At 47.3% G+C, this 12,536-nt stretch overlaps 1 protein-coding gene across 3 annotated transcripts in view; it reads left to right on the top strand.

The window, feature by feature from the left end:
* Nucleotides 1-5,435, top strand: part of usp8 (ubiquitin specific peptidase 8) — a 69,445-nt gene extending 64,010 nt beyond the window's left edge. For all 3 annotated transcript variants that reach the window (XM_038812945.1, XM_038812946.1, XM_038812943.1), the window contains exons 18-19: nt 1,010-1,142; nt 4,365-5,435. In XM_038812945.1, coding sequence (XP_038668873.1) covers nt 1,010-1,142; nt 4,365-4,550 — 319 coding nt within the window. In that variant the 3' untranslated portion in view covers nt 4,551-5,435. The remainder of the gene's footprint in view (nt 1-1,009; nt 1,143-4,364) is intronic.
* The last annotated feature ends 7,101 nt before the right edge of the window (nt 5,436-12,536 follow it).

Here is a 12,536-nt window from a genome sequence, read left to right as displayed (position 1 = left end):
TATTGTCACAAGTAGGCTTGAACGAAGTTACTGTGAAAAGCCCCTAGTCGCCACATTCCGGCGCCTGTTCGGGGAGGCTGGTACGGGAATTGAACCGTGCTGCTGGCCTGCCTTGGTCTGCTTTAAAAGCCAGCTATTTAGCCCAGTGTGCTAAACCAGAATTAGGGATCACCCATAGTCGCCATTAACACAAACCGCCCGCCCCAACCCTCCCACCCACACGGACCAACTAATGTTCGATGTTATCCAGTTCTTGAAAGTGCATAATGAATAATGCCCATGAGTTGTAGAACCCCTCCATCCTTCCCCTCAGTTCAAACTTAACCTTCTCAAGAGTCAAGAATTCCAACAGGCCCCCCCCCCTCCCTTCCGGCTCATCCTCGCCCTCGTGAGGTGTGCTCTGTATACCATCTTCAGCTGTATCAGCCCCAACCTCGCCACAAGAGGGAGGCATTCACTCTCCGGAGCACCTCAGTCTGGCTTGTTTGAGAGCAGTCAACCTCAGTATCCTCCTAACGGTGATTTGTGTTCAATTCAGCCAAAATGTGTTCACTTCTCAAGTTGGAAAGTACACTTGTGAATGTCTGGAGAGGGCAGTGTTACTGGGACTTTGATAGGAGACCACCAGCACACCATGTTTCCTCATGCAGACCAACTAAGTGGTACTGGACAGCTGGTGCATGTGGACCTGTACCGTAGGGGTACAGGTCCACGGGGGGGGGGGGGTGCTGATGCTGGTTTAAGCGGATAGGGTGGACATGTGGGCTTAGGTAGGGTGCTCTTTCATGGGCGGTGTACTGGATGGGCCGAATGGCCTCCTGCACTGTAAATTCTATGATATCAATATTTAAATCAAAAGTGTGCTGGAACTTTCCTCTTGCCCTCCCTAACTACAGCAAGTGATACAAGTACAGCCAAAGTCCCCAGTCTCGTCATTCCCATTGGCTTGTCCTGCTGTGTACTGTCTAGTTCTACATATCACAGTTTCCTGTTTATTTTTTTGCCACAGATTCTCTTATGAAGGAAGATGGAAACAAAAGTTACAAACAAGCGTTGACCTTCCTTTGGAAAATCTGGATCTGTCTAACTACATAATCGGTCCCAGGACCAATGTGAAAAGATACAATTTATTTGCTGTGTCGGTAAATAGCTAAATTATCACTTTTATAACTTGGACATTAGTTGCCTCTCACTCAGAATGCTTTGTTTATTCTACGGCTGATTCTGAGATATCTGCTTCTTCAGTGAGAACAGCTGCTCCCTATCCACCCTGTCCATGCCCCTCATAATCTTGTCCACCTCGATCAGATCACCCCCTCAGTCTCTGCTCCAGCGAAAACAACCCAAACCTATCCAACCTCTCTTTATTTATTTATTTTTGGAAAATAAATTTAGAGTATCCAATTCCTTTTTTTGTCCAGTTAAGGGGCAATTTAGCGTGGCCAATCCCCCTACCCTGCACGTCTTTGGTTGTGGGGGTGAACCCCACACAGACACTGGGAGAATGTGCATACCCCACACAGACACTGGGAGAATGTGCATACCCAACACGGACACTGGGAGAATGTGCATACCCCACACAGACACTGGGAGAATGTGCATACCCCACACAGACACTGGGAGAATGTGCATACCCAACACGGACACTGGGAGAATGTGCATACCCCACACAGACACTGGGAGAATGTGCATACCCCACACAGACACTGGGAGAATGTGCAAACCCCACACAGACACTGGGAGAATGTGCATACCCCACACAGACACTGGGAGAATGTGCAAACCCCACACAGACACTGGGAGAATGTGCAAACCCAACACGGACAGTGACCCGGAGCCGGGATCAAACCCGGATCCTCAGCGCCATGAGGCGGCAGTGCTAACCACTGTGCCGCCCTCATCCCACCTCAACCTTAAATGTTCCATCACAGGCAACATCCTGGTGAATCTCCTCTGCACCCCACTCCAGTGCAATCACATCCATCCTATATAATGTGGTGATCAGTGCACACAGTACTCCAGCTGTGGCCTCACCAATCTTCTATACAACTCCAACAGGACCTCCCTGCTTTTGTAATCTATGCCCCGATTGATAAAAGCCAGTGTCCCATATGGCTTTTTCAACGCCCTATTAACCTGCCCTTCTGCCTTCAGAGATCCATGAACAAACGCCCCACGGTCCCTTTGTTCCTCGGAACTTCCCAGTGTCGGGCAATTCATTGAATGTGGGTAGACTGGTTAAAGACATTGGTTTTCTTCCCTAAAGTGAACCAGTTTTCTTCATGATAATGGGACATTTTCTTGTCAGTGGTGCTGATAATTATTCCGATTTCGTTTTATTGACTGATCTTCTTTTATTCATTTATGGGATGTGAGTGTCGCTTGCGAGATAACCATATTTCTCACCTCCAATTTGAGATGGTGGTGAGCTGCTGCCTTGAACCAATGTAGTCCGTGTGGTGTAGGTACACCCACTGTGCTGTTAGGGAGGGAGTTCCAGGATTCTGTCCCAGCGGCAGTGAAGGAGCGGTGATATATATGTCCAAGTCAGGGTGGAATGTGGATTGGAGGGGAATTTCCAGGTGGTGGTGATGCCAGGTACCTGCTGCCCTGGTCTCTCCAGGTGGTGGTGTTGCCAGGTACCTGCTGCCCTGGTCTCTCCAGGTGGTGGTGTTGCCAGGTACCTGCTGCCCTGGTCTCTCCAAGTGGTGGTGTTGCCAGGTACCTGCTGCCCTGGTCTCTCCAGGTGGTGGTGTTGCCAGGTACCTGCTGCCCTGGTCTCTCCAAGTGGTGGTGTTGCCAGGTACCTGCTGCCCTGGTCTCTCCAGGTGGCGGTGTTGCCAGGTACCTGCTGCCCTGGTCTCTCCAGGTGGTGGTGTTGCCAGGTACTTGCTGCCCTGGTCTCTCCAGGTGGTGGTGTTGCCAGGTACTTGCTGCCCTGGTCTCTCCAGGTGGTGGTGTTGCCAGGTACTTGCTGCCCTGGTCTCCCAGGTGGTGGTGTTGCCAGGTACCTGCTGCCCTGGTCTCTCCAGGTGGTGGTGTTGCCAGGTACTTGCTGCCCTGGTCTCTCCAGGTGGTGGTGTTGCCAGGTACCTGCTGCCCTGGTCTCTCCAGGTGGTGGTGATGCCAGGTACCTGCTGCCCTGGTCTCTCCAGGTGGCGGTGATGCCAGGTACCTGCTGCCCTGGTCTCTCCAGGTGGTGGTGATGCCAGGTACCTGCTGCCCTGGTCTCCCAGGTGGTGGTGTTGCCAGGTACCTGCTGCCCTGGTCTCTCCAGGTGGTGGTGATGCCAGGTACCTGCTGCCCTGGTCTCCCAGGTGGTGGTGTTGCCAGGTACCTGCTGCCCTGGTCTCTCCAGGTGGTGGTGTTGCCAGGTACCTGCTGCCCTGGTCTCCCAGGTGGTGGTGTTGCCAGGTACCTGCTGCCCTGGTCTCTCCAGGTGGTGGTGTTGCCAGGTACCTGCTGCCCTGGTCTCCCAGGTGGTGGTGTTGCCAGGTACCTGCTGCCCTGGTCTCTCCAGGTGGTGGTGATGCCAGGTACCTGCTGCCCTGGTCTCTCCAGGTGGTGGTGTTGCCAGATACTTGCTGCCCTGGTCTCTCCAGGTGGTGGTGTTGCCAGGTACCTGCTGCCCTGGTCTCCCAGGTGGTGGTGTTGCCAGGTACCTGCTGCCCTGGTCTCTCCAGGTGGTGGTGATGCCAGGTACCTGCTGCCCTGGTCTCTTCAGGTGATTCAGAAACTGACGTAGTGGAATTTGAATGCATGTCTCTGAATTTACTCCTGGGCTCTGGATTACTAGACCAGCCATGTGACCACTTTGTTTCCACTAAGATTCAGAACAAATGGGTCGCAAAATGATGAAACAGGCATAGCCTTGTGGATAGCACAATTGCTTCACAGCTCCGGGGTCCCAAGTTCGATTCCAGCTTGGGTCACTGTCTGTGCAGAGTCTGCACATCCTCCCCGTGTGTGTGTGGGTTTCCTCCGGGGGCTCCGGTTTCCCCCCACAGTCCAAAGATGTGCAGGTTGGGTGGATTGGCCATGATAAATTGCCCTTAGTGTCCAAAATTGCCCTTAGTGTTGGGTGGGGTTACTGGGTTATGGGGATAGGGTGGAGGTGTTGACCTTGGGTAGGGTGCTCTTTCCAAGAGCCGGTGCAGACTCGATGGGCCGAATGGCCTCCTTCTGCACTGTAAATTCTATGATGATCTATGAAATCTGATGAAACCTACAAAACAGAAGTTTATTTCCCGTTTCCTTGTGTTAACTGTTAAACTCTAAAAATGATCAGCTCCACAGCTGAGTAACATTCACCATCTTAAAATAGTTGATATTAACCATTCCTGTTTATTTTTGGATTTGCACAGAACCATTATGGAGGTCTGGATGGAGGCCACTACACAGCCTACTGCAGGAATGCAGTCAAACAGCGCTGGTTCAAGTTTGATGATCAGGATGTTTCTGATATATCTGCTTCTTCAGTGAGATCCTCAGCAGCCTACATTCTCTTCTACAGTTCACTGGAGCTGCGTGTCGCTGATCTGGTGACATAGCAGAGTGCAGTGAATGTTCAAAGTGACACTCCATACGCACCAATATTAGTTACTTATCAAGGTCCTTTGGGCATATGATCAGGAAATTGAGCAGCATACGCAGTTGTAGTATAACTTACTTTCAACACTAGAGCTTAACTATGTAATCTGCCCTTTATACTTTACCAGAAAATAAGAGGTTTTTGTTTTTTAACAAATTTAACTGCCTATGTCGGATGATACAAAAATGTCGACTATCCCAGTCACTGAAAATGCTGGAAAATCTCAGCAGCACTGACGGCATCTGTGGGGAGAGAACAGCTAATGTTTTGACTCTGAATGACTCTTTGTTAGAGCTCTTCCAGACTTAAAACATTAGCTCTGTTCACTCTCCACAGACCCTGCCAGAGCTGCTGAGATTTTCCAGCATTCTGTGTTTTTGTTTCAGATTCCAGCATCTGCAGTAATTTACTGAACTCCGTTTGTAGTTGCAACAAGTTGAAGAGCAATAACCCATTGCCCTTGACAAGATCTTTGCTATTCCATGCGACAAAGCACTAGTCTGATTCCATTAAATGACTTGTTGCTGTTAAAATGGCCTTTCTATATTATAGTGAATCTTTCTGTACTGTGAAAATAGCCAGGAATAATCTGAACAGATGGGAATGTATCTGTACATACTGATTGCAGAATTGCACTGTGTATATATTATATAAATAGTTTTAAAAAGTTATGGTACTATTATTTGACGTAGCCCTGCATATATTTCTACCAAACATAAATGAAGATTCAACCCTGCTGCACTTGATCTTAACCAAACGTTATGTTGCAAATCAAAAAATATTTTCAGACTTTTGCAAAAAGTGTGAATTAAATGTATCAGTTGAGTTTGAGTTGAAATCTGAACAGCCTGTATGATTCATTAATGGGAGTGGACCTCTACCATTGCTTATTTTTGGGGGATTTCCAGTTACTGTGTAACTACTCACACTTATTTGGTCCATTATTCATTTCCTGTTTGCCATGCCTTGGGTCCTAGATGTAAGATGTCTGTGGAAAGATTTAGAGCACATTTCACTGTTTCTTCCCTGCATTTTGCCTGCCTTTCATGTGTTGATATTGATGTTTTCCGAGATTTTGTTGAAATACTTGTCTCCATCCCAGTGCTTCCTGTGAGCAGAAAGAAATAATTTGAAGAGTTAAGGGATTGTTGGCCTTTCTCAAGGAAGCTGGAATTCAGCTGTCCAGAGCTCTGATCAGAGCCCATCTGGAGTACGACACCTGGGGAAGGATTCATTGACTTTGCAAGGGTAGCAGTACAGGTTTACCAAATGGTACAGATGTAAAAGTTACATTGAGGGCAAGTAGTATTGAATATTCTTCTAAGTATAGAAGATTACATAGCTGGGGCAGCAGGGTAGCACAGTGGCTTCACAGCGACATGGTCCCAGGCTCAATTCCCCGCTGGGTCGCCGTGCGGAGTCTGCACGTTCTGCCCGTGTCTGCGTGGGTTTCCTTCGGGTGCTCCGGTTTCCTCACACAGTCCAAAGACGTGCATGTTAGGTGGATTGGCCATGATAAATTGCCCTTAGTGTCCAAAAAAGGTTAGGAGGGGTTATTGGGTCAGGGGGATAGGGTGGAAGTGAGGGCTTAAGTGGGTTGGTGCAGAGTTGATGGGCCGAATTACCTCCTTTTGCACTGTATGTTCTATGATCTCCGTGAGGTGTTGTAAGCTAACAAAGGGATTAATTGGTAAATAGAGGTAATTATTTCCTCTTGGGGCTAGGGGGGTCTAAGTGTAAAATTGAAGTTGGGCAGTTCAGGATGATTTGGGGAATTATTTCCTTCACACAGTAGTGGAACCCTCAGCCATTCAAAACAAAATTTCAAAACTCAGATTGTTAATTTGGGGCAATTAAGGCTACTGTAAATGGAGTGATCAGCTGGTACAGATCAGCTGTAGTCCAATTGAATGGTGGGACAGGCCCTTCTCCTTTGCATGACCAATGATGCCTGTTTCCCACATTCCTCAGTCTTTACACCACCATGGCCAAGATTAGAAACTTGGTAAAACAGAGGGATTGCAATGAGATCATAGGTCTGGCTTTCCCCATCGTTGACAAAGAAATTGTTGCATTTTACCCCAATTTGTGAAAACGTCTGATGAACACAACATATCACCAACTGCAAATGGAAATACCCATGAGGTCAATGACTGCCCCTTGCTCATATGCTGATTGCCTTTAAAACTATTATTTATTTTGCCATATCCTACATCAAAACAGAATGCAATGCAAAATCAATCAATGTCACTTAAATAATCCAGGTATTTAATCTGAAAATTCATGCATCAAACTGAGAGTCAAAGATAAAACTTTCTAAGTGGCTGTTTGTCTAGGAATACTGCCGTCTTCTGCAGAATTCAATTTGATGTGTTGCCTGTGAAATCCTTGGAAACACAAGTATCACAACACAGTAATTTTATTGGATGACTGACTTTTTATGAAACTGATCCTCTCTGGGGCTAGTTACATCATCCCTACAATACCATTAGAGGGCAAGATCTGATGTGACATCAAGGAGTTAAATTCTGATAAATTTTACATAAACCTCCATGCCAAAGTTCTTGCAAAGCTGTGTTGGGTGTATATAAATGTATACAAAACCATGCATAATGATTCAAAAAGGATCCACACGGAAAAGCTGGCCAAGCGTAAAGATAGTACGGGAAAATTGCTTCAGACGAGATCTACATTTTATTTTGACGCTCTTACAATTTTCTGTTGCTATTTAATTTCCTGTCTTGAAATGAAAAAAACAGCCCGTGCAATTAACTATCAGCAATGGATGGTGCAGTGATCAGCACTAATTCAATCCCGGCCCCGGGTCACTGTCCGTGTGGAGTTTGCACATTCTCCCCATGTCTGCGTGGGTCTCACCCCACAACCCAATGATGTGTAGGGTAGAAGGATTGGCCACACTAAATTGCTCAATTGGAAAAAAATTAAAAACTATCAGCAATGGTAAAATTAAGATTCATTTTATTAAAATACTTTCTAAGCACTGGACTGCAGATTTTGCTTACTGCGTTAAATAGGATTTGAATTGCTCAATCATGGACAAATTTGATATGGATGTTTAATGTCAGTTACTGAGTTATTTTCACCACCTCAAGTTATTTGATATTGGCAATTGCAAAGTACCCAGTTAATTTTTTCTAATTAAGGGGCAATTTAGTGACTCCAATCCACCTACCCTGCACATCTTTGGGTTGTGGGGGTGAAATCCATGCAAACGCGGGGCGAATGCAAACCACACGGACAGTGACCCAGGGCCGGGATTCGAACCGGCTCCTCTGCAGCGAGGCAGCAGTGCTGGCAACTTTTTATACACAACCCCATGATTGGTTTCTGAGACCTAAACATCCCTTTCCTCCAGCTATTTCTTTATGAAAATCGCTTATTGTCACGAGTAGGCTTCAATGAAGTTACTGTGAAAAGCCCCTAGTCGCCACATTCCGGCGCCTATCCGGGGAGGCTGGTACAGGAATCGAACCGTGCTGCTGGCCTGCTTTAAAAGCCAGCGATTTAGCCCAGTGAGCTAAACCGGCCCCTTATCTACTTGACTACTTTTTTATATTTTAAAATTCAATCACACTGGTGTTTAATCGACATTGGGACCTTTTTAAACCTGAGTCAAAATGATGCCTGTTATTTTGTAGTCATTTATTATATGATGCTTGTCGGACTGGAGGCCAGTGACTAGTGGTGTGCCTCAGGGATCAGTGCTGGGCCCATTGCTGTTTCTTATCTATGTCAACGATTTGGTGAGAATGTACAAGGCATGATCAAGTTTGCAGATGACACCAAAATAGGTAGTATTCTAGACAGTGAGGAAGGTTATCAAAAATTGCAGCAGGATCTTGATCAGGTGGGGAAGCAGGCCAAGAAATGGCAAATGGAGTTCATCACAGATAAGTGAGGTGTTGTGTTTTGGAAAGTCAAATCAGGATAGGACTTTCACGGTAATTGGTAGAACCTTGAGGAGTATCGTGGAACAAAGGGACCTTAGAGTTCAGGTGCACGGTTCTCCAAAGGTGGAGTCGCAGGTAGATAGGGCAGTGAAGGAGGATTTTGGCATCCTGGCCTTCATCAGTCAGGGCACTGAGTATCGAAGTTGGGAAGTTATGTTGCAGTTATACAGGACGTTGGTGAGGCCGCTCCTGGAGAATTGTGTTCAGTTTTGGCCGCCTTGCTATAGGAAAGATGTTATTAAACTGGAGAGGGTGCAGAAGAGATTTACAAGGATGTTGCCAGGACTCGAGGGACTGTTAGAGGGAGAGATTGGACAGGCTGGGACGTTTTTCTTTGGAGCGTAGGAGACTGAGGGGTGATCTTATAGAAGTGGATAATATCATGAGAGGCATGGATAGGGTCCCATGTTTAGGGAATTGAGAACTAGAGGGCATAGGTTAAAGTTAAGAGGGGAAAGAATTAATGGGAACCTGTGGAGCAACGTTTTTACACAGAGGGTGGTCCGTATGTGGAATGAGCTGCTGGAGGAAGTGGTTGAGGCAGGAACATTTAGAACATAGAACAGCACAGTACAGGGCCTTCAGCCCACGATGTGCCGACCATTTATCCTAATCTGAGATCAACCTAACCTACTCCCCTTCAATTTACTGCTGTCCATGTGCCTGTCGAAGAGTCGCTTAAATGTCCCTAATGACTCTGACTCCACCACCTCTGCTGGCAGTGCATTCCACACACCCACCACTCTCTGTGTAAAGAACCTACCTCTGACATCTCCCCTATACCTTCCTCCAATCACCTTAAAATTATGTCCCCTTGTGTCTTTGAGAGATCTATGTACATGGATCCCAAGATCCCTCTATTCCTCCACACTTCCAAGAATCCTGCTGTTAACCCTGTATTCAACATTCAAATTCGACCTTCCAAAATGAATCACTTCACATTTATCTACATTGAACTCCATCTGCCACTTCTCAGCCCAACTCTGCATCCTGTCAATGTCCTGTTGTAACCTGCAATGACCCTCACCACTATCTGCAACTCCACCAACCTTTGTGTCATCAGCATACTTACTAACCCTCCACTTCCTCATCCAAGTCATTTATAAACACCACAAAGAGCAGAGGTCCCAGAACAGATCCTTGCGGGACACAACTGGTCACTGACCTCCAGGCGGAATACTTTCCATCTACTACCACTCGCTGTCTTCTCGCCAGCCAATTCTGTATCCAGACAGTCATATTCCCTGTATCCCAATGCCTCCTAACTTTCTGAATGAGCCTACCATGAGGAACATTATCAAATGCCTTACTGAAATCCATATAAACCACATGCACTGCCCGACCTTCATCAATATGTCTCGTCACATCCTCAAAGAATTCAATGAGGCTTGTGAGGCATGACCTGCCTCTCACAAAGCCATGCTGACTATCTTTAATCAAACTATGTTTTTCTAAATAATAATAAATCCTATCTCTCAGAATCCTTTCCAATATTTTGCTCACCACAGACGTAAGACTGATGGGTCTATAATTCCCAGGGATTTCCCTATTCCCTTTCTTGAACAGGGGAACAACATTCGCCTCCCTCCAATCATCCGGTCCTACTCTAGTGGAGAGTAAGGACACAAAGATCATCGCCAACAGCGCAGCAATCTCTCTTGCTGCCTGTAGTAACCTTGGGTATATCCGATCAAGCCCAGGGGACTTATCTATCCTGATGCTTTTCAAAATTTCCAGCACATCCTCCTTAAGATCAACCTTTTTGAGTCTATTAACCTGGTTCACACTGTTCTCATGAGCAACAAGGTCCCTCTCTCTAGTGAATACTGAAGCAAAATATTCATTTAGGGCCTCCCCCATCTCCTCAGACTCTAGGCACAAGTTCCCTCCACTATCCCTGATCGGCCCTTCTCTCACTCTGATCATCCTCTTATTTCTCACAAGTGTAGAACGCCTTGGGGTTTTTCCCTAATCCTTCCCGCCAAGATTTAAAAGACATTTGGACAGATACATGGATATGAAAGGTTTAGATGGATATGGGCCAAACGCAAGCAAATGGGGTTAGCTTAGATGGGCTTTTGGTTGGCATGGACCAGTTTGGGCTGAAGGGCCTGTCTCCATGCTGTAGAATCTGTGATTCTATGAAGGTGCCCAGAACTGAGCACTACTCCAAATATGGTCTGACCAATGATTTGTAGAGGTGTATACTCTATTCCTCTTTTGATAAACCCAAGGATCCTGTTGCTCGTTTTACTGGAGTGTATTAACACGCCTCCGTTTAAAGGCCGTGTGCTTAACACTACTATGGCTCTGTGTATGTAATTATGCTCAGGAGTCGCCAGGTGCCGTATTTAGACACCTCACAAGTATATCAAGGTCAGGTTCAAAGTAATAAATCTGTACACCGATTAGTAAGTCCAAACGATTGATATTTATTATGACAAATATAATAAATACACATGCATACGCTAAAGAGACTATCTTACTTCTAATACTAAACAACTAAAATACTTATCTAGACAGGAACAGGCAAGGTCAGGGGACAAGGCCTTCGTCCTGTTCTTGGTCTGCAACTCTCAGGTACTTAAAGTTGTCAGGATCTAGCAAGGTCTGGATCACGTAACGATCGTTGTATTGGCACTTACAGTTCGATGGCTGATGCTCAACGGCCGGTGCTGAAACTGGAGTCAGGATGCGATGTAACAAGTCTGGGCCGGAGTCTGGAAGCATCAGACCGAACCATGTGCGGGGTCTATTCTTATAGTTCCTAGAAGTCCGTGCCCCTTCTGGGCGGTCCTTTTACCTGCCATGTATCGATTGGGCCTTCCCCAATCGATATCTTCTAAACCCCCCAATCTGAGGGTCGTTCCTCGATGGGTGGGGCGGTCCCTATGGTTCTTTGTGTTGGATACTGTGGTGCCATTCTGTCTGGGCGTCTACTCAAAAGTATCCATTGATACTTAAATGTTTCTATTGTGCGGGGGTCTGGATAACTAAGATAACCTTTACTTAACTCCGGAGTGACCAGCTCTGTGCGGGAGAAAAGGGGCGGGATTCTCCAGGAATTGGCGGGGGCGGACAGAAATGGCGCAGTGGAGTGGAGGGAACCATAGAACATAGAACAGTACAGCACAGAACAGGCCCTTCGGCCCTCAATGTTGTGCCGAGCAATGATCACCCTACTCAAACCCACGTATCAACCCTATACCCGTAACCCAACCCCCCTTAACCTTACTTTTTAGGACACTACGGGCAATTTATCATGGCCAATCCACCTAACCCGCACATCTTTGGACTGTGGGAGGAAACCGGAACACCCGGAGGAAACCCACGCACACACGGGGAGGACGTGCAGACTCCGCACAGACAGTGACCCAAGCCGGGAACTGAACCTGGGACCCTGGAGCTGTGAAGCATTTACGCTAACCACCATGCTACCCTGCTGCCCACTCCGGCATCAGGCCATCCCAAAGGTGCGGAATCCTCCACACCTTCAGGGGCTAGGCCGGCGCCAGAGTGCTTTGCACCCTACCGGCAGACATGGAAGGCCTTTGGCAACACGCCAGCCGGGGCCGAAGGGACTCTGCCAGCTGGCGCAGGTCCACACATGCGCGGGAGCATCAGCGTCCACTGACATCCTCCCACGCATGCGTGTGGGGGGGGGGGGGGTACACCTTCACGTCGGCCATCGCGGAGGCTTACACAGCCGGCACGTATGAATAGAGTGCCCCCACGGCACAGGCCCGTCCGCGGATCGGAAGGATGTGGAAGCTTTGGAAAAGGTGCAAAGGAGATTTACCAGGATGTTTCCTGGAATGGAGAGTAGGTCATATGAGGAAAGGTTGAGGGTGCTAGGCCTTTTCTCATTAGAACGGAGAAGGATGAGGGGCGGACTTGATAGAGGTTTATAAGATGATCAGGGGAATAGATAGAGTAGACAGTCAGAGACCTTTTTCCCCGGGTGGAACAAACCA

The sequence above is a fragment of the Scyliorhinus canicula genome, chromosome 12, assembly GCF_902713615.1.
Source record: "Scyliorhinus canicula chromosome 12, sScyCan1.1, whole genome shotgun sequence".
NCBI lineage: Eukaryota > Metazoa > Chordata > Chondrichthyes > Carcharhiniformes > Scyliorhinidae > Scyliorhinus > Scyliorhinus canicula.
This window is presented reverse-complemented; position numbering and strand designations above follow the sequence as displayed.